We start from the raw sequence: 22362 nt of genomic DNA on the forward strand, positions 1-22362 counted from the left end.
TAAAATATTTACCATAGGAAATTAATAATCAATAATCTAATGATCTAGCAACCAATGATACAATGATAAATTCTGGAAAATCATTGTAGAAAACAATTCTCAATATAAATGCGTGAACTATTTGTCAATAACATTTGTGTAAGAATAGAAATTCATAGCTAAAGTATCTATCTAATGGTTAATGTTATAAAACCTAATGTTAATGTTTGGTAGACCATGACCAATGACAGGTAATGCACATCACTAATATAGTAGCAATATTAATCAATTTAATTATACAATTGAAAAATAAACAAAGAAAAATGTTTAAGCCACGTATTGAAAAATAAAGCTGTAGTTATGCAAATTAAATCTGTCAATGCTCATTCCCATTCATTAGTTCGGTCATTTGATTGATCATCCTTCCTTCCCAATTCTTGTTGAATTGGCCCTTCAGATAAATTTTTAAAATCTTTACTCCTTCAGCGGTGGTTTTTAATTAATTAAAAAAATAATTCAATATGGTTTGGGCGTTTCTAATTATTTTGGTGTGTCAGATGTGTTTGGCTTTTGGCATCAGTGTTGGGTATTAAATGTTTCTATAACTTGATCATCTATGATAATCCTTGTCTGTCGCAAAGTTTCACAATCGCACTCAATCTATACTTAATTCTTATTTTGCCAAAAATAAGATTTAATATTGAATTTGAAAAATATTCATATACCTTCAGAGGTCAATGTGCATAAAGTTAGTGGTTCATCACCTTGCAGAAATGAACACGAAAATTTTGCAATTTTGCTAATTGTTTGGATAATAATAATTGTAAATTATTGCAATTTGGGTTGCCAGTATTATTTATGTTATAGAAGGCTCCAAACAGGTACTCTTTCAGACTAAATCAATATTGTTATTGATCTGATTGTTGCGTCTGGCATATGAGTGAATTCTGCAATTCTCCAAATGTCAATTGGGTATGATAAAGACCGCCCTTTTAGGTTGAAAGTTCAACCAATTCACACTATCCAGTTGATTCACTTTAGTGTTATTTATTTATTTAATACGAGGATTGCTTTTTCTTTTGTCTGATGTTGAACGCATAAATACCAAATCTTACAGTTTTACCATGAGTGCAAAGAAGCACTTCTGTAACTATTACATTAATCCATACATATGTTTAGCAGTTGTAATTGACCATATTTAATTATTTAAATTAGTTATATTTTTATCTAAAGTTTTGGTTAAGATGAAAAAGCTAGTGTGACGAGCAGGATACAAAGCCATGACCTTTGGCTCAATATGCTGCTGCTCTAACCACTTGAGCTATCGTGACTTTGATCTACTCAGACATCAACTGCTCATCTCAACCTACACCTTTTGAATTTTTCCTCTTTTTGCCATATTTCCAAATATCGTGTAATCAGGATTCAAGTCTCAGTGATTTATGAAATGGCCACGGGGAGCTGTTAGCAAAGTAAGCACTTTTATAACTATTATATTAATCCATACATATGTTTATCAGCCGCAATTATCCATATTAATTATACTTTTTATCTAAGATCTTGGTTGAGATGAAAAATCTAGAGTCTGAGTGGGATTTGAACCCATGACCTTTGGCTAAATACACCGCTATTCTAATTACTTGAGCTATCATGACTTCAATCCACTCAGAGCTTGTGACAATGATATTAATATATATGGATTAATATATCTATATGAAATGTTGTCATCAACAAAAGTAGAGATGTGTATACAGTTTTGGTCACAGTTGGCCGTTGACAATGGTGCACATCAGGCAAAAATATGGTGAAATGCAGAAATGCATCTGGTAGACCAAACCAGCTAGGTTGAGTCAGGATGATCAGAAACGACCAAACTACAGGTTTATCATGCTGCAGACCTCAATAAAAGTGTCAACAAAATACAGACTTGTTAAACTTAATAATGAGCCCACTATTAAAAAAGTTGAAAGCTGAACAAAAAAAATGTTTAACACAATTTTACATTTTGGATATTCCATGTTCACTAAACATGGTGTCAGACATCCTAACTTGCTGCAAGTACTTTTATTGCGAAAAACTAACAGGACATAAAATGAAATTTTATTTTATAATTGCAGTTTTATGATTAATAAAACAAAATTTGTTATGAAGGGAGACCAGAGTCTCGCCCTCCAGACGAAGTTACCGTGATCCGGCCTGGTGACGCTGTGCGAGCAGTAAAGAATGCTGTGTGATAGCGTTGGCAGCGTCAGTGGGCCGGGTCGTCCGAGAAGCTCCTGCAAGTTAAGGGCATGACTGAATGATGGCCTTATGAGAATCTGAAATGAAATGAAAGGATCGTGTTAACTTGGTTGAGGATTGGCCATACCCATCTGACACATGGACATCTGCTTCTGGGTCAAAACCCGCGCAGGTGTCTCGCTTGTAGAGAAAGGTTTCTCAGTGTGTCTCATCTTGTCAAGGAGTGCCCGTGCCTTGGCCCCCTACAGGGAGCGAGTAAAATGAACCCTGATATAAGAACGGTACTCGGTAAGAACGGTAAGAGAAACGGGGGTGTTTCCTCACTTATAAATAGTGTATAAAACGTGAATATCTGTGTAAATAAGTAAGTGTATCTGTGTTGTGTTTTATTGTCGTGTATTTATTTGTAAATAATTTATTTATTTGTTTGTTGTAAGTGGGTGATCTTTTAGACTGTAGGGCCGATGGCAGAATATTGAGTACCCCATCGGCCATAGCAGTGCAGTGTGAGGGGGCTGAAATGACTTTATTGTTGGAAGCCCCTGGAAAAAAAATTATAATTTTATTATAATAATGATTTTATTAATTATTAATTAAACAGATTAAAGCCTTCTCTTTATATTGATATCTTAAAACTGTTTTTAAGCACAGCAGCAAATTTCTGGGCCTATTGTTTTTTTCCTTTTGACACATAATGTTTAATAGTTTTTTGTGAACTTTTCTGCTCGCAAGTTTAAGCATTGAATACAATGTTAGCATGAATTATGTTGTGAAATGGTTGATGTAAGTATCCCATTGACTATTAGTACAGTTATATTTTATGTTTAGGAATATCATGTACTTAGCCTTACTGGAGCCAATGTTATATTCAAATGAATTTAAGAATGGGCAAGGATATTGTTGCTATGATGGAATATGGAAAAGTCATTTTCAATTTTTTTTCCTCCAGATTTGATAATTTCCCTGTGTATTGTACACGATTACACCTTGTGATAAAATGTCAAATCTCCAGCTACCATTAGAAACGCTAAAAAGACGTTTGTTAAAGCGTCAAATAAGATTGTTTATCTCAAATTCACCATTTTGTCTCTGATTGATTACTTTTAAGGCTGCTGCAAACTGAGTATATGGCATGCTAGTTGTTTAGGTGTTTTATATATTAATAAAATGAAAATATCTATTCATGGCGTATCATTGAATATGCCATATTTTTTGTTCTATCTATGACTAAAACTAACCTACTATTAAACTTTGTTATAAAAATTTTAATAAACTCTTTAGGAGTAATAAACTTATATGAATAATGGCAAATTTGAAAGGGTCAATCTATCAAAAATGCTACATTTGCACTTTGAAACAAAGAAACAAGAAAAATCACTGATTGAAGTGATAATGTTATTTTTTGGTAAGTAAAATTAGTGAACTGATAAATAAAAATATATTCTGTTCTGAATGCGATCAGGTAATTCAAGACTTGTACATTAATTCAAAAGATTCAATTATTGAATTTACCCTAAAAAATGTATTGAAGTCTGAAATTAATGCTCTAAAGTCTAAAACATTCTTTGCTTGCTGAAGTTGTTAATTTGGTTAACCGAAAATTTGATATAATGCAATGTGAAATAACTGTTATAAAGGCTCAAACTGACAAATATAAGAGTGAAACAACTGAAAGTATTATCCAAGAAATAGTTGATCGCTAATGTCGTTTTTTTAATGTAATTATACACAACTTGCCTGAATCTGACTCACTACTGATACTAGCACAAGGACCAAGAAAAAGAAAAAAGTTACACTGTTAAGCAATTTCGTCCTGCTAGATTTTAAGTCCTCAATTCGTTCAACTAAACCTATGTCATATTCATTCAATGCCCAAGACTTTAAAAATGTGATTTCATAATTCTAAATATTAAAACAAATTCATTAATTACTCCAAAACTTTAAATTTGTTTGGATTTTTTAAAATTCTAAACTTAATGAAGCTATATGTTTATTTGTCGCTTCTATTCTAATCACGTCAAAATGTAATTATTTGTATCCGAGGTGGTACATTAGTCAATTAAATTCACTAATTTCGTGGTCCGCTTGACCAATTAATACATTACAATTAATTAAGGTTTTTAGTTGAGATGAAAGTCCGAGTGGATCGAGGTCACGATAGCTCAAGTGGTAGAGCAGCGGCGTATCTAGCCAAAGATCGTGGGTTCGAATCCCTCGTGCCATTAACTTTTTTTCATCTCAACTAAAAACCTTAATTAATTGTAATCAATTAATAAAGTTCATCAAAGAGAAAAAAACTAGCTCGTAAAAATTAGTTCTTTGAACTCTTACACTGTATTCAAATTTTTAAAAGCTCAATGCAAACTGGAGTCTAAAAGAGATGAAACATTTCTATCTAAAATTGAACATAATATTACATGATTTGAAGTGTAGAAATTATTTAAGACAAAATGATAATGGATAATCTAGTGAAATGCATTTGGGAAATAAAACAACTAATTCTACTGTTGATATATGTAATCTCTTTACTGATTTATTTTCTAGAATATTCAATAAATCTCTTTATCTTCCTAAATTAAATAATAATTCTGACTACAAAATCTTTCCAATATTCTTTTATCTGAAAAGTGTTGTCCTTGAACAAATAACAAATTTTGGATTTGAATTTACTGTTGGCCCAGATAATATTCCTGTTTTAAAAACTTGTGCTGAAGGCTTAGTTTTTCTTTTGACTCATCTATTTAACACCTCATTAGCCACTAGAATTTCCTTTTAATTTTCAAGACCTTTCACATTATTCCTTTTTTATAAAAACAAACACATCTAATATTGAAAATTACCGTGTGATTGCTAAACTGTTTTCAGTTCCTAAACTATTTGAAAGTCTAGTTCATGATTACATTTTCCCATTTTTCAAAAACATCATCATCTCTCAACAGTATGTATTTACCAAGGGCGTTCCACTGAAACTAACTTAGTAGTTTACTCTGACTTTTTGTTTACCAATTTAGAAGCAAAAATTCAAGTCTATGCAGACATGGCCCAAGCTTTTGATCTACTTAATGTAAGTGTTGTCGCTAAGCTCATGTTTTGTGGAATAGGGCCTCTCTTATCATGGATTGAAAGCGATTTAATGAATAGATGCTTATCAGCCTCCATAAACAATTCTTACTTTAAACAAATTGAGCTACTAGTGGAGTACCTCAAGGGTTGTACCTCGGTCCTTTATTTTTTGTCATTTAAGTAAACGGTATTGCAGATGTTTTTTCTGATATGAATTTTTTTACTCATTACAAATGATATACAAATCTATTCACAATTAAAAGTCTTACATGCACGTACTTCAAGAAAATTTAAGTAATTTTAGTCTGTGATGTGCTGACTGGATTAAAAATCAATGTAAATAAATATTCTTTTATTAGTTCAATTCATTATTCTCAATCAAAAACTCTATCCCAACATCTTATAAATTAAATAACCAGGTATTGAACAAATAATACTTTATACATCATTAGTCTGGCTGCTTTTAAAATATTGCTCAATGGTTTGGTCTCCTCATTTAATAATTCTCAAAAATTCTCTGGAAAAAGTTCAACATAAATTCTTTAGATATATATTTTTTAAATAAGGTGAAAATCTGAAAAATTGCAATTTTAAAATAGATTATGAGTTCAAGGTTCCCTTTGCAATTTAGAGACACTAGCTTCTAGGAGAGATAAACATGTTATTTTCTTATAAAAATTATTACATAATTTAATAGTTTGACCAGAATTACATTTTACATAACATTACATCAATGTTTCCTGCAGCTATAACTTTAGAAATCTAAATTCTTTATTCATTCATTACTACAGAATTAATTACACTTATCATAATCTAATAGGAAGACTTTAAAGAATATATAATAAACTGGCTGGTGACATCAATATTTTTCATACTTCTTTAAATATTTTAAAATGTCTTGTTGTTATATTTTAATTTTTCTTTAGATCTTATTTATAATATTGTTCATCTCATTTATTCATTTTGTTTGCACTTTTGTTAATTATACTACTGTTCAACTATTATTTGTATTTAACTTATGTTCAATTTTTTCTATGAGTTTGTTGTTGTTGAGAGAAACCTGGTTTTATCATTTTCATTTATGTAAAGGCTTAAGCCATTAATTATTGTAAATAAATAAATGTGTAACTAATAACTTGTATATTTTGGAGGTTTTTTTGCTGATTGATTTGTAGTTTTTAGGGGAAGGTGAGCTGAAAGAAAGTTAAAAAAAAGTTAAATATTTTATAACCTGAACCAAAAAATATTATATTATTGATATTATCCCGCTCGTAACATTAACTTTTTCATCTCAACTGAGACCTTATATAAAAAGAATAATTAATTGAAAAAAGAATTTGGTCAATTAGACCACTAAAACTTAATGGATTATTATTATAACATACTGTTTAGGCCTATTGCCGCCTTGTTGTTGCCCGCAAGTTATCACGGAAAGTTAGATTTATTATTTTAGCCTATTCGTCTCCGTATAGTGTCCATGGCACCAAGTAGTTTTATTCAAGTTCACATTATTTCTAGAAAACATCTTCTGGTCAAAACATGTATATTTGTTTAAAAAAACACATTATCATGCTTAAAAGAAAAAAAAATATTGCTGAAAAATAGTAATATAAATGGAATAAATAAAGAAGAACCTTCTGGAGAATATCATTTAATGGAAGCAGTACGATACAAATTAATTTATTTGTTGTGGCTTAATCTGACTGCTCATGTGCAAAGTTGTACCTGTAGGTCCTTGCTTGTCAAGCATATCGTTTGAGGCTTCTGAGCCAGCGAATAATTAATTTTTCCCTGTTTCCTTTTGATTGGTTAAACTTGCAAAGTGTATTTTACGAATCTTCCCCACGTTAAATAACATAATTTTGTATTATTTAGCCATTGCACTATTTGTTCTGTAGGTTTTTGGTAATTTACAAAATATAATAAGTGTTTGGAAAAGAAGGAAAATGTTATGTAATATTAACACTATTAACAATAAATTCAAGATAATGTCTTGTAAATGAATAATAAATAATAAACCAAAGGAATACAAATTACAGAAATGGGACAAATATTTTATACAAATAAATTTTGGTTTGCTCAATATTAATGTTCGCTAAAACAATACAAAATATATTGCAATACAAGAATAGTAAAGAACAAAACAAAATAAAACATAAGTAACATTTTTTTCCATTTTCTTCTGTTATTATCATTATTAACGTTCCACTTTATTGATTAATCTATACACAATTTTTAATAGCGATTAGTCAGGATGGTTGATAGTTTTAATAAGTTTCAAGAAATACTTGTTTTTAACGATTAGGCTATTAAATTTTTATCAAATGTGATTCCATTTCTAGCATTTTCTTGTTTTCATTTTAACGCAACACATCACAATGTCTGCTGCTTCAAAAATGCTTTTTCTCCTTGTATTGATCACACTTATTCTGGGATCTCGTAAGTCAACGGGAAAATATTCTATTAATTTTTAAGTCAGTTTCAGTTACTTTTTCTGGTTTATATAATTTTTTATTGTAAATTTTTAAACTATGAGTATTGAATATATATGGAAAGTTTCTTTTATACATTGGATATTGTTTTTATTGTTTTCAAATGGGATGTATTTATAAATTTCCCAACGGAAAAAATATTCACAGCATTAACTATTAAAATATGTGTACTTTTAATACTTAATGGGCTGTTTTTTTAAAAGTAATTTGTTATAGTCAGTCATTGTTATAAAAAAATTTTTTTTACTGCAAGAATCTATATTTCAGAAGTTAAAACTATTTGCTATTGTAATATCAAATCTGGTGGTTTGCGAATTATGGGTTGCTGTAAAGATAATAAATTTGAATAATAATTGTAAATAATAAATAATTTTGTAAGCAATTCACAAAATAATTTCTTTATCTGAAGGGCAAAACAGTTTGATGTATCATTAAATTGTGTTAAAACTTCATAGAGAATTATTTAAGGCAGTTTTTATTGGTGTTATTTGTGTTTATGGTAAATTATGATCTTCCAAATATATCAATGTTACATGAACTGGAGTCAAAATTCTGTTGAGATTTAAAAAAAACAAAAAACTTTTATTTAATATTTTGTTTAGAAAGCATACGGAAAAAGATGTCATCTAAAGACCTGCCAGTATTACCTTCGGTTATATCGAAGGATGAAACACCAAGACATCTTCTTATTAAAGAAAAAGGTATTTAATCGAGAATATATAAGAAGATATAAAAATTCATAAATTATTTTAAAGGTAATTGTTATCGATATGAGAGAAGGATAGCAGTTGATGGGTGCAACATGTGTTATTGTGATCTTACTCACTTCAAGTTTACATGTACAACGAGGGTTTGCATCTATAATGCTAGAATGAAAATTCAGCCAGGTTTGTTTATTGTTTAATAAATAAACTGTTAGTCAAAAAGCTAAATTGCAGGTAATCGATGCTTCTTTCCAAGGGCTATTTATGTTGGGTATAAGCATACCTCATGCAGATGTGGTGAAGAAGGCGAGCTTTATAATTGTCTTTCAAGATTGCCTTCTAAAAAATCCTTGATGATTTCAAGTCGCCGTAACCCATTACGAATTTAACTTTATAATTTAATTATTAATTGGTCAAGCGGACCACGAAAAATAGTGAATTTATAATTTAATTTCTTTGATGACAATGATACCAGAAAAATCAGTTTTATTGGTTGGTAGGTAGAAAATGAAAATAAGGTGTTATAAATCTTTCTAATTGAACTGCTAATTATTAGAATGACTGTTTTGAATATAAAAATAGATTTTTCTCCCTTTATATGTTCTCTGTACATGTATGTATGCATCACAAATCATTCTGTGTGAAATATGAAAAAAATTATGCTAATTTTAATAAAAATGTATTTAAATAAAGATGAAATGCTGGTTCAATTTGCCCAAATTCAGTACCCGCTGTTGCAGAGTATTTAAAATGGTCCATTGTAGAAGATTAGGATTAGGAAATGACCATTGGGGCTGCTGAAAATAGGCCAATGAGGTCAAAAGGTACAAAAAAATTGTATGCCACTTTTTCCTTTCTTTTATCCACTATCTTTCTTTCAATTGTATTGTACTGACAAGTACATGAGTAAGCTAGGTTTACAAAAAAGTTATTACACTCATTTTTCGCGTTTTTGTAAAGTTTTGTGTATTTTAACATAGTATGTTTAAAATAAAGTTATGGTGCTGTTTTTGGATAAAAACTCTTTTTTTATCTCTCGACCTATTACTCTACTTTTTAATTTTTTAGAAATCTTTCAGACCAACACTTGGCCATCCCTCAGTTTTTTGTCCTTTGTAGGAGAATTTAACTTGACTAAGTTAGGGACTGAGGTGTGGCCAATTGTCGGTTCAAAAGCTTTCTAAAAAAATTGTTAAAGAAAAAACTTATGTATTTACAACAGTTTTGCATTAATTACCAAATGTAATGAAAATCCTTTTTTTTGTTGGTTGAAAGTGAGATAATAATTGCAATAATAACAAATTAGAATTTTTTTTAGTAAAACTGCTAATTTTTTCATTAAAAAAGTAATAATACATTGATTTTATATGCATTATTACATGCTTATATCATTTAATTATGATTTGTATAATTCATTTATAATAATCAAACAAAAGTAAGAAGAATAAAAACAAATAATTATAGTACAAAGCATTTTTTACAAGATTTATTAAATTTTATACTTTTTTGATATAACAATTGGCAGATGTTACGATACTACAGTGGTTGCTCCTGAACTTAGCTAGCTTGAAGCAGCCTGTATCCTCTTATTTGTGGTTCCATGAATTCTTGACAGACCAATAATTATCATCGCCCTGCCCCATAGGCAACTGTTTTATTTTAATGTTCCACCTAGTAGAGTTGAGTGTTAGGCTGTCATTTAAATAATGATTTTCTAAATCAAAATTGAGTTCACGGTACAATGGGGAGGTTAGCGAATTTTTAATATTATCTTCATATTCTTTGTTGTAATTAATTAGTATAGAATTTCTTATTTCTTTAAGGCAGTTTTTCCATAGTTCAGTACAATGATTTAGTGTTATATCTATTTTAAACTTTTTCAACTGGATTTGTATTTGCCTGAACCAGTACATTTGCTTTTTAATTACCTGAGTAGCTAAGATTTTTGGTAACCTATTATCTGGGAGATTTAGAATTTTAATTATATAATCAAAATGCAATTTAATTGTATACAGAAACATGGGGAGCAATTTTGTTTCCACTTGGACAAAAGAGGTGGGTGTATATTGAGGAGTCTGAGCAGTTTTTTGATAAAGAACCTTTGCACCCTCTCTATTTCCTCGTATTCTTCCCATACTGGGCTCCATAGCAAATCACAGATCTACAGGCTGTATTAAACAACTTCGCCTTTACTGGGAAGCTTATATCGTTATTATCCATAAGCTGGCGCTATGGCTTATTATATTCAGGCCCATTTTAACTTTTCCCGACTTTTCTGTAAAGTGTTTGGTTAAGGACAAAGTGGGAGTAAGTCTGATCCCTAAGTATTTGTACTCATTAACCTCGTCAATGCATTCTTTACCCAGATGCCACTTCCCATTTGATGCTGGTCTGCCTCCATTCCTAAAGACCATCACTTTCGATTTTTCAACATTGATTTTTAAGTTCCAGTTTTTGCAGTAATTATCTAGTGAGGATCATTCCTTGCAGTGTATATGGGTTGGAAGCTAGTAGCACCAGGTCATCTGCATATGCGAGCAATTTAACCTTACCACCACTTTCAAGGCATATTCCACCACCTAGCTGGCTCTCTAGATCATTTAGGTACGGAGAGAATAACGTGGGACTGAGGAGGCAGCCCTGCCTTACTCCCATTTCTGTTTGGAATTCTTGTGTTAGGCCATTTACGCAGTATTATTATATTATTGTTATTATAATATGTATTATGTTATTATATGTATATATAGGAAAAAATATCCTCATCTAAGGTATAGTTCAATACAAAGTAAGAAGAAGTAAAAGGAATAATTATAGTGCAAAGTGTTTTGCTTGTTATAAAGATTTATTTAATTTTTAAACTTTTTTTTATACAACAGGATAGCTGGCAGAAGTTGCAACACCACAGTGGTTGTTCTTGTTCTTAGCTAGCTTGAAGTAGCCTTTTTCACCCCAGACTGTGTTCCATGAGTTCTTGACAAGCCAGAATTCATTTTTGCCCTGTGTGCCATAGCCAACGACGAGGACACCATGGTCAAGATTTTGTGAGTCGCAGTCAGGTTCGTAGTAGATTCCACTGGAGTAGAACTGGAAAGATTCATGGCTGGCATCCATGGCAACAGAGACTGGACCAACTTTGTCAACAGCTTCTTCCAGGGCATGCTCATCATTTGATGCCACATCAACATACCCTTTATCCGTTGCTCCTACGCCAGAAGGCTTAAATCTGCAGGATTCATCCTGGAAAGATTAAGTACAAATAATAAAACATAAAGCTTGCAATAATAACAAAATATTACAAATAACTTTTTGAAAGATAAAGTTTTTTTTTAAATAATTTTGTAATGTAAAAATGATAATCAGTGAAGTAATGGTTAAAAGGGTAATAATAATGTCGTTTGGTAAGAAGAACTACATATAAGAAGAAAACTGGCATATAAGAGAAGTGAAAATTCAAAAATTTCCTTCATGTAATTAAGAAAAAATGAAATATGTAATTTAAAAAATTTAATTAGTTATTAACTAATAACTTAATTAATTCTTTCGACATTCTTTGTTTAAGCATCACAAATGTAAGTTCTTTTAGAACAGGATAAATGTGCAAATACTATTTCCAACTTTGAATGTTGGCTTTAAGTCTCAGGAAATGTTTAATATCGAGAAGTTATATGTTGAGAGATAGACAGCAAAATTACAAAATTATAATCTAATGGAAATCGTTAAATAAAATAAACTTACTTCACCCCAGTAAGGATAGCTTTTTTCAGTGTCAAGACCTTTGTTGTCTCTGACATACTGGAAAGCTAAATCCATGAGACCACCACTGCATCCGAGGTTGCCATAGCTGCCTGAGCAGTCGACGAGGTTCTGTTCACTCAAGGAAACAAGTTTACCAGTCTTGAGGAAATGCTGTCCTTCTAGAGAACCAGTCTGAGAAAGGACAAAAACCATTTACATTCCTTTCTTATAATGGTTTGGAAATTATAGTCTTACAGAGCTGAAAGCCCAGCAGGAGCCACACTGTTTCTGATCTTTCACCGGGGTAACGGCACCCTTTTTCCTCCAGTCTACACTCTTAGAGACTTCGACATTTGTGTTTCTAGTGAATTTATAAAGAGGCTGGGCACTATGCTGGGATTTGGTCTTGTTAAATCCATTGTAGAAGGTTCTGAATTCAGTAGACAACTAAAACATTTTTTAGTAATATTCAAAGTTGTGAATTTACCTATCTATTATTAATAATTAATATGTTAGTTTATTATGTAAAATGTATTACCAAATCTCCAAACTGGTTCATTTTCATTGTGAAGGTGACTTCTCCATTTTGGTGCCTGAGGTTGTGTGCGTCAATCTTGGCTTTGTTTTGAAGAAATATCGCTTTTCGGACTTGTTCTTCATTTTCAGTTTCATAGAATTTCGAATGGGTTTGCTGGAAAAATAAAATAAATTTTTGAAAGTGAATTTAATAAGGGATGTCCATACCTTAAATTGTTTCCAGAGAGAGTTGTCATCTGCTGGGGCACTGTAAGCAAGTGCCGCAAGGCAGAGCAAGGCTAAGAAGGCTTTCATAGTGTACTCTAGATGAAAGAGAAAAAATATGTTTTCTATATAACAACATAATTGTCATGAATAAATAAAGAAATAGTTATGCTTACTGTAACTGTACAGCTCTCTCTGACCAATAATGCTCATTTACAAAAATGTTCACGTTTATATACGGGTGCAATTTGAGTGTTTACTTCAGTCGTATCTCGATTAAGTGACATTGTCTGTGCACCACTTGAAAAGTTTTTATTTGGCCTTTTTAAAGAGTAGCTAGAGATTATTTCCCCAGAGAGGTAATCAACGAAATATATAGGTGAAAGAAAGCTTAAAAACTTAATTTTTATTTCAATCACAAATAAAAACTAAACATAGGAAATAAAAGGCTAGGAAAGCGAAGGATTTACTATTTGCTACCATAAATTAAAATTTATAGTTAAGAACTTTTAATAAAATAAACTGCAATTGATGAAATTGATTAAATATTAATTTAGTCAATTTATAGAACCTGAGCGTTCAACATTCTGGCATAGTCTATCCTTCTATGATTAACCAAAAGAATAATTAATCAGTTTTATTTGAAAGTAATGAACAAAATGATGAATACATTTTTTTGCCTTGTCTTTTGTACTAGATGAGATTAATGATATATAGATTTTGAGGGAAGATTCCAGTGGCAATAGTGGAATCACACCCACACCTGCAGGATCTATGAGCCAAGAGTCTAACGCTTTAACCCTACGGAGGTGTGGTACCTAAAATATTTATTAAATTAACAAAAATAAAGTCAAGGTTAAGAATTATCACAATATCTTATGAGACTCCACATTCATCAATTCTATTCAATACTTTTATTTAAATTCCATGGGGTGTAGGATTTGAACCTAGAACTGCTAGATGACAAATATGAGTCAAACGCCCAAACTACTAAACCACCTCAATCCTCTGAAGAATCTAGAATACGATGTAGATAAATTTTCAATCTTTTGTTTAAACTAAATAAATAAACGTCTTGATGAATGTTTTAATTAAATATAAATAATTATGAAAGACATGGTTGTACAAACTAAAATTATTTTCATTCCTGGATAATGATTAACCGCGCTGGCAGCATATAATACATTAGACTATTAAGATAAAAATGCACGATCTGGTCATAATTGACCATAAGGTCATTTAGAAAGGAGAAATGTTAAATAAAACAGCGATGGATTGCAATTCAGCAACATACAAGTTTTGATAAAATATATGATGATATAAGTGAGTGTGAATCATTATTTACCGGCTTGCCATTCTGGTATCCATTAATATTACTTAAATATGAACGTCTATTTTCAACTATTGGGTTAAAGCCATTATTCATTCTATAAGGTCTTTAGAAAAAGTCACTGTAATTTGTTATGTCATTATGCTTGAAACCACAGGTTTAATGATTACGTTGTAAATTCTTAGAAATATATAAATGATTAATAATATATATGGTAATATTCCTTAAATGCGTAAAGAAGGAAGAGTGTTTTCGTCATTTCTTTCTAATTGGTGCCATTCCTCAATAATAATTTTTTGTGCAACAGACAATTTACTTCGTACCCATCAACTTATTATGGAGTTTCACAAAATCAAAAATACAATCAAAAATTTTTAATACAAAATAATATTGTAAACTTTAAGATTTAAAAAATACAAGTTGAAACATAATCGCATTAAAACATACAGTTTTATAAATACAATAGTAAAGTACAGTTGAATTTGAATGGTCTGTAAAATGACAAAGTTTTCTGAACTGTGAACTAACGAAGTATTTCACATCCTCGTGGTAGAAAATTATTATGCTAAATAAAAAATAAAGTATTGACGGGCAGCCATACCACATAATTTTGGTTTTTATTTATTTATTTTTAAATTGGCCTATCATTTCAGTTTTAATATATTTAAATTTTAAAACTAATATGTTGTTAATGACTAAACTAATATGATATTAAATGGTCAAGCGGACCATTTAATATGTTGTTAATATTGCATCATCCTCATTGTGATAGCATAAGAAAACAAGGTTGTGTGGAACTATTATTAAAATGTAGCAATAAAAGGAATTCTAATGGCAAATTTGATGAGGGCTTGCAAACCCAATTATGGCAATATATTTTAATAAAATATTTTACATAAAAAATGAATGGCAGGAATCTTTGGAAATATGTACAACCAATTTACTTAATTCCTTTAAAACATATAAATAATTAAAACATACAATTATTGTTTTGAAAGGATGTTGAGTATGGAGTTAAACAAGGGCATATCGCACTCAAAATTATCTTTACATCATCACATACAATAAAATACGTAAAAAATAAAAATAAAATTACTCTTCCTGAGTGGTATGAAATGTTGACAAAAGTCACTCGTCTTCAACAAGGAAAAAAAAGAAGATAAAATTAATTTATGGAAAAACCTGTGCTTTGTTTCTTTAAAATAAAAAATAAGTTATAAAACTAGAGATATTTGATTTTGTCTTGTGAAATGTTCTTTCTACATTAATGTTTGTTAAAGTTTAAAAATCTATTACTATTTATTAAAATTATTAATTTGATCCTTTCTCTCCTTTAGAAATTGAATAATTAAATAGACAATCACATTCATTCTACTTAAAACACTTAACCTTGTTTGAATTTTTATTAGACTCTCTGAATTAATTTCAAAAATATTGCATAAAAAATAGTTGATTGATCCTTGAAGAACCTCAGCCAGGGGATTAAGGTGATGCAATTAAACATCCATCACTCGCCTTCAACAAGGAAAAAATAGAAGATAAAATTCATTTAGGGAAAAACCAGTCCTTTATTTCTTTCAAATATTTACCTCTGATTATTTTTATATCGCCTGATCAATACAAATTTAAAAACAAAACAACAATAGTCTGGTAACTTTGCTTTCTTATTTCACACAGTCAAAATATTGTATGAACATCATTTTTGTAAAAATATACATATACAACTTTCAGATTTTTTAAATTATATTTTATTTCAAGCTTATGACAAAAATGAAGAGTTGAAGAGAATGATTTGTTAAATTATTTATTTAGTACCTGCTTTGGCAGTACATATACTGAAAATTTATTTATACGACATATTGTGTGTAGCACAGCACTGTGCTATGAGCCAAAGAGTAGATAAATTTCTCTATTAGAACTCTACAAGACTATGCTCATGAAGAACAAAATAAATAGAAATTTTACAATTATGTTCATTTGCTTAAGCACTATAGTAATTTAAATAGTACTATCGTGCACGCACTTATTGCACAGTTGAAAAACAATATGATAGGTACTACAAGCTATAATTAACTTGCTACAATATTTAGCAGGTTAATTATTAGGTTTCAGCTGAATTCTTCAGTCATGTCAAAGTTTCAGTCTTCTGAGGTGACGAGGGGGTATGGTATGGATAAAATCAGGGGATTTGAGCAGTTGATGCTTTTTATACGAAGTGATTGTATGTTGCTTTGTTTGTGATTGTATCACAAACCATCTTTAATTCAAGATCACATTACAGTATAAACAAAACTTTTTAATTTACATAATTTTTATTAATCGCTAGACCTCCACCAGTAATAACAATACTAAATTACTTTTTTTTCTTTTCTTTTACAGAAGGGCTAAATATATATACAAACTTACAATCAATGATTGAATTGTTCCTTCACCACATAGATTTGGATGCTTTCATTCAACCATCTTAGTCACATTTTATTGCTAATGCACACACAATTTCTTTACTGAGGCTAGATTAATCAGGGCCCAACACAAACATAGTAAAACAATTTCAATGCATTTTGTAGGCAGTTGGTATTTAAAAAAAATAAATATACAGGCTCTATTTTTCCATAAATTAAGATATTTTTAGAGCTAGTAATGTGCAGAAACTTAAATGTAATGAGCAGACTGCGGTGGCTGAGTGGTTAGAGCATCTGACTCGTATTTGCCAAGCTAGTGGTCCTGGATTTGAATCTCGACAATGCCCATTGGTTTTTAATTGACAATAGTATGATAAATTTATTGTAAAGTGGTTTCATCCCTTGTCCATGACACTCACCCCCACATTCACAACTTGATCCTTCTCCATGGTTTGGCTATCTTCCTGTTTTTATATTTCAGACACATTTTGCCTTCTGTGAAAAGAATCTACACAATGGAAAATGCACAGACTGACCACTGAAAATGGTGAAACACTCTATCAGACAAATCCAGAGAGAATCAAGACAAGGGTGATCAGATAGGATCGTTTCACAAACAATTTTTCCAAATCCCAATGCTTACTTATGTTTCATATACTGAGAATAAGGAAAAATGACAGGATGTTCCAGTACTCCAGATGGAGTACCATGAAGAGGTAGAAACATCAAAACATATGTATGTTAAATGCCAAAACAAAGCATTAACCCAGAAATGGTACACTATTATAATATTTACACTTTGGAATGACACTAACACCTTAAAGGCAGTGCACGTAAATAAAGAAGGATCATTTCCACTTTTAAGTCCCAGTGGAAGAAAGAGAGACATTGCCACCAATGACCCGGTGGGGGGGATCTACGAGGTAAATGATCATAGGCTTTATTGAACTTTTTCCATTGGAAAAGTCAAAATATTCACAAAAAGTAAATTTAACAAAATCAGAAATTCATGAGTTTTAATAAAAAAAAATATTTAATTATGATGGTTTGAAAGAAAATTCAGCAAAACAACAAAAAATCATTTAGTGATTTTTTTTTTAAATTGCCATATATTTGTATATTAGCCAAGGAACGTACATCTCATATGTGACACATATTCTTTTTTGTGGGGGGAAGGGTTGCGTGAAAAAAAAGGGCCAGCGGCAATGGTGAGAATTGAACCCATGACCCACGGAGAGTATCAGCTACCAAGCCCCCTTCATGATAGATTAAAATTAACTAACAATTTATTATATCACAGTATAGATTTTCTAGTGTTTTGGTGAATTTTGTTTCAAACCATCATAATTAAATATTTTTTTTATTAAAAGCCATGTACAAAAGTATGTTGTACTTATATAAAAATGAAAATACATACATATAGTTTGAAATAAAAGATAAAATACGAGGGTCCAGTTTTTGTCTTTTTGTGTATTTATATTATTATGATAGATTGCATAAAACAGACTGAACCTTATTCTTAAGTTCTTTGACTATCTGGTCATAAATGCAATATAAAGAACAATATATTTACAATTGGTCAGGAAGTGTTTATTTAGAAGAACTAAATAACAGCATAGTTTAATGAATTATTTATTTACAATAATTTTCAAGGTGGATTCATTATTGCATACTAGAAAAACATAACAATTGATACAACTGAGCTGCAAATTATTGAAATTTGAAATCCCTATCTTTATATGCAACTTCCCCTCTGCGGAATGCAGCCTCCCTTTTCACCTGTAATATAAAAAATCGGTTATACGTGTGTTAGAACAAATATTAAAAATAATACAAATTTTATTTTTACTAACCCGATCATTATTGAACATCCAAAATACAAATGCAAATGGGACAACTAAGGAAAGAAACCCCATTAATGATGTCTTGGGTGTTTCTCGGAAGAACTCAATCCTTGTGTTCTTCATTGAGATGTATCTCTGTAGTGCTGGGTCAAACTGAAAATTTAAGTTAAGTTTAAGTTTAAAAGCTAAGTTTACATGTTTAAAACTTATTTAAGCTATGAAAACAAAAAAAATAAAAAATAACATTAACAATCAATGACAAGTTTTTTAAATTTATGTCAGCAAGTTTCATTAAAAACACATACACACAAAAAAAAAACACTACTTTTATGTAAGAACAGGTGTGTACTGATTCCAAGCGTATTGAAAAATGCATTTAACCAATTCCTACTGATGAAATTTAAAAGATTTCATGATACAATTTATTCAGTTCAAAATTTAATTTTTAATTATGGAAGCCATGATGACGATGATGATGATGATGATGATGATGATGCAAAGTCTTACTTCAACGTCCTCCCTCGGTCGTCTACTACACTTTAATGTGTGGCTACCTTTGAGTTCTAAAATTAAATCCTCAAAACTTTAAAACTACATCGCCCTCATTTTGGACAACTGACAAGTCTGTAGTTTTAATTTCAAGTGTACCACACTAGCAAAAAAGATATGGTAAGAGAAAGGTTTGGCTAAGCTTATACTTCAATCTGATTGTGAGCTTTTAGTGGTCGGCCGATTAAGAAGTACGATCCAGTTAGACAACTGGAAGTAGAAATTTTTGACTTGGTTCCATATTGCAGCTAACAAACCCAGTCTTCAGATTAAATTATTTGCTTCTTTAACAATATCAGTCATCAGTTTATATAAGTAAGGCACCCTGGGAAAAAGGTATCCTTGGCATGGTGATATTACATGCAAAGAAAATATAATCATTAAAGTGTACTAATTTTATTGAATTAGAAATTTGGAAAACTATGTCAATTTAAATTTTAGGCGCTATCTTTTCTAGCAGGGGAACTTTGTCCTCAAGTTATTTTATACTCATGGCATCTGCTAGGCTGAGGTTATATCCAATTCTACCAGACACATGGAGATCTTCCACACCCTTCCTTTTCCATCCTCACCGTCAACAAAATACTCTTTTCCCCCCTTCTGTACATAATCTGGCCTCTCTCTTTCAAACTTTTGGAAAATCGTGAGACCTTCCTTTTCCTGGAAAACCATTCAGCCACAAAATCTACTTCTCAATGGGAATGTTATACTTTTGTATATTTCTCGCCCTTGTCCTTCCAACCCTCTACCTTCCCTCCCATCTACCCCTGCCGACTTTCTAATTTTTCACCTCTTGTCTGCCAAGTGGTCTCAGTTTTAGTATACATCATTTATGTTCATAGTAATTTCAGAACATATTTTTGTTGTCTTTATTTATATAGGTGTATTTTGTGTATATATATTTTTTTCTTCTTAGCTATGTACTTGTATGTATATATGTACCTAAAAATAAATCATTAATCATTAGGTTTTTTTTTGTTTTTTCGTTATAATTTTTGAAAATAGACTTTTCGGGTCAAATAAACTTTCGATTAAACAACTTTTTTTTTTACATTCAATTATTTCCATTGGAAAGTATAATATATGAGGAATGTACTGTCAAATTTTGAACAGAAATGGTACAATGTAAAAGGAGTAAAAGTAATCTAAAGTGAACTGTTTGAAATTCAATGCAGAATACAAAATAAGTCACCTACTGGCCAAGGCTACAGGCAGAGGAACGCATTTTTGCTTCCAAAAATCAGACTTGAAAAGGTTAAAGAAGCCATGGTGTTGCAAATAATCACTTTTCTATTGCTGATTTTTTTAAAAGAAAGTGCCATTAAAACAGGATCAAATGAATTTTTTTTTTGTTCAACTAACTAAAAACTATATTCATTATTTGCATTTTCCTTTAGTATGAAATTTAAATGAACTGCTCGACCACTGTCTTGTCTGTGTGGCCTTACATAACCTTATTCAGTGAAATAAGAAGTTTGGCCATATATTAAAACAAGTGAGTAGACTAAGTATACAGTTGCTGTGAACGTTCTACACCTTGGATTAATATAGACAGTATTAAGGTAGAGCGAGACAATCTTGACTTGGCTAATGTAGAAATTTATCACTTTGATCTGAGCTTTTTCCCTTATTCTATGACAGTAATTTTAAAAGGACAACGGACACCCCAGCCACCTGGACGTCAGACCCCCGACAGTGACCATCTGCAGCTGGAGGAGAAGGAGACACCTATAACAATCATTTTAACCTTAATTTTATACTGCGACCGCTTCGAGGATGTGGATAAAAACCATTACTTCTAGATTGGCATAAAAAGTCCACATACCCCAGGTCGCAGGGGGTAACATGCCTGTTTCCTCCTCCCGTCTGATGCGAACCACCCCTCAAAAAGGTCCAGTTCCCAGAAGACCACGTCAACCCGTAGATATACAATTTACACTCTCTCAAAAATTTGAACATGCACTGATAAACTGACTGAAGCCGCATTTGTATTACAACTAAGTAAGTTTTACTATCTCCTGACATTGCAATAAAGATTTAAAAAGTCGTTGCCTTTGTTCATCATGTTCTGCACACAGAAAGTTAATCTGTTAAGTTAATCCATATATGTCGCACGTGCTACAATTAGGGGTAGGTCTCAAGCCGATGCTATTTAAATATGCCCTACAAATACCATGCCCCGTTCTCAAACACATAACAGTGGTAAAAAATGCTTTACTTTTTCCTCCTCCGACAAACCATGGCTTACTTGACAGTTTGGGAAATAGTGATTTGTAATATTTACCTGCCTCAGCCGAGTTATATATATCCTGTCAGTTCAAAATTAATCTCCACCTATTATTGCTCCGGAAGTCACTCCTTTTTTCCATTTTTTGGCATTTCCAAGTTTGATCTGAGCAACCAAGGCAGAATGATAAAGCCAGACGTACCAAATAAAACCACTTTACCCTAGAATTTGACAATACTGTCCATCCACATAAATGAAGTTTTATATCTATACAAATTTACTTCTTTCAGTACCAGGGTAGGCAACCTGGGGCAGGGCGATGCATCCTTGGCTCGACTAATGTGACACAGCAAAAATATTCATATGCTTCAGATTGGGTTTTAACTGCATTGATCTGAGCTATCAGATGCCATTTAATTAGTGTGAGGCACAGTCAAAGATGCAAATGCACTTTTGTGAGTACTTTTTAAGTCATCCTGGAACTTAGTCTTAGCTCAGATAATGTAGGTATAGTAACAACTGAAAGTACCAGTTTGTACCGTTTGTGTCAAGAAACCAGTTGTTGGTGTATCTGAATGAAACAAAGCGAAACATTTCTTATTTACAATTGCGTATGTATTAGGCTGAAGCTGCCGAGTTCCACCTCTACTGCGAGTGCAGAATCACTTTTAGCATACTTTTCTTTCTTTTTGGATCGTTTACCACAACGCCAATCTTCAGTAATATCGAGAGCTTACAGAAATAACGAAGAATTACAAAGAGGTACGAAGAAGCTATTCCTCTGTCAGTTGGGTATTAAAAGTAAAAAGCTGGTGGAAATCAGATATAAGAACTCACCACATGACCACCTCCTTGGACGTGAGGATTCGTAATTTGCTTGAGGTATTCCCTTTTTAGGGCCATCCGCTGTTTATTTTTTTCCTCGATAAGTTGCTTATCGTACGAGGCCATCGTCTTTAAATCTATTGACCTGAGAAGTAGATGTGAACTGAGAAGTTATTTTATCCTTCAGAAATAACCTTAATTAACCTTCTGGTTGAGGTTTCTTCTGATAG

The 22362-nt window shown here is 31.3% G+C and overlaps 3 protein-coding genes across 3 annotated transcripts; 1 reads left to right on the forward strand and 2 right to left on the reverse strand.

The window, feature by feature from the left end:
* Positions 1 to 7625: 7625 nt before the first annotated feature.
* Positions 7626 to 9470, forward strand: LOC106661023. Its single transcript, XM_024224554.1, has 4 exons — positions 7626 to 7722; positions 8378 to 8476; positions 8531 to 8662; positions 8714 to 9470. The coding sequence occupies exons 1-4, from the start codon at positions 7662 to 7664 to the stop codon at positions 8866 to 8868; spliced, it is 447 nt and encodes a 148-aa protein (XP_024080322.1). The 5' UTR covers positions 7626 to 7661; the 3' UTR covers positions 8869 to 9470.
* Positions 9471 to 11300: 1830 nt separating this feature from the next.
* Positions 11301 to 13235, reverse strand: LOC106661215 (cathepsin L1-like). Its single transcript, XM_014384477.2, has 6 exons — positions 13132 to 13235; positions 12959 to 13053; positions 12753 to 12905; positions 12470 to 12661; positions 12215 to 12406; positions 11301 to 11716 (listed from the first exon to the last, which is right to left on the reverse strand). Exons 1-6 carry the CDS (start codon positions 13166 to 13168, stop codon positions 11345 to 11347), a joined length of 1041 nt encoding a protein of 346 aa, XP_014239963.1. The 5' UTR covers positions 13169 to 13235; the 3' UTR covers positions 11301 to 11344.
* Positions 13236 to 18291: 5056 nt separating this feature from the next.
* On the reverse strand, positions 18292 to 22362 carry LOC112126135 (NADH dehydrogenase [ubiquinone] 1 beta subcomplex subunit 4). Its single transcript, XM_024224553.1, has 3 exons — positions 22145 to 22362; positions 18541 to 18684; positions 18292 to 18466 (listed from the first exon to the last, which is right to left on the reverse strand). The coding sequence occupies exons 1-3, from the start codon at positions 22256 to 22258 to the stop codon at positions 18398 to 18400; spliced, it is 327 nt and encodes a 108-aa protein (XP_024080321.1). The 5' UTR covers positions 22259 to 22362; the 3' UTR covers positions 18292 to 18397.

Source organism: Cimex lectularius, unplaced genomic scaffold (assembly GCF_000648675.2).
Source record: "Cimex lectularius strain Harlan isolate CLEC.00 unplaced genomic scaffold, Clec_2.1 scaffold39, whole genome shotgun sequence".
In the NCBI taxonomy this organism is placed as follows: domain Eukaryota; kingdom Metazoa; phylum Arthropoda; class Insecta; order Hemiptera; family Cimicidae; genus Cimex; species Cimex lectularius.

Excerpts from the sequence above, each read along its gene's own strand:
- LOC106661023 (XM_024224554.1), top strand. The coding sequence starts at position 7,662 with ATGTCTGCTGCTTCAAAAATGCTTTTTCTCCTTGTATTGATCACACTT. Across the intron at positions 7,723-8,377 it reads CACACTTATTCTGGGATCTC|AAAGCATACGGAAAAAGATG; the intron begins GTAAGTCAACGG and ends TATTTTGTTTAG. Across the intron at positions 8,477-8,530 it reads TCTTCTTATTAAAGAAAAAG|GTAATTGTTATCGATATGAG; the intron begins GTATTTAATCGA and ends ATTATTTTAAAG.
- LOC106661215 (XM_014384477.2), bottom strand. The coding sequence starts at position 13,168 with ATGAGCATTATTGGTCAGAGAGAGCTGTACAGTTACA. Across the intron at positions 13,054-13,131 it reads GAGAGAGCTGTACAGTTACA|AGTACACTATGAAAGCCTTC; the intron begins GTAAGCATAACT and ends TCTTTCATCTAG. Across the intron at positions 11,717-12,214 it reads GCTATCCTTACTGGGGTGAA|GATGAATCCTGCAGATTTAA; the intron begins GTAAGTTTATTT and ends TAATCTTTCCAG.
- LOC112126135 (XM_024224553.1), bottom strand. The coding sequence starts at position 22,258 with ATGGCCTCGTACGATAAGCAACTTATCGAGGAAAAAAATAAACAGCGG. Across the intron at positions 18,685-22,144 it reads TCCAAGGAGGTGGTCATGTG|TTTGACCCAGCACTACAGAG; the intron begins GTGAGTTCTTAT and ends TTAAATTTTCAG. Across the intron at positions 18,467-18,540 it reads GGATGTTCAATAATGATCGG|GTGAAAAGGGAGGCTGCATT; the intron begins GTTAGTAAAAAT and ends TTTATATTACAG.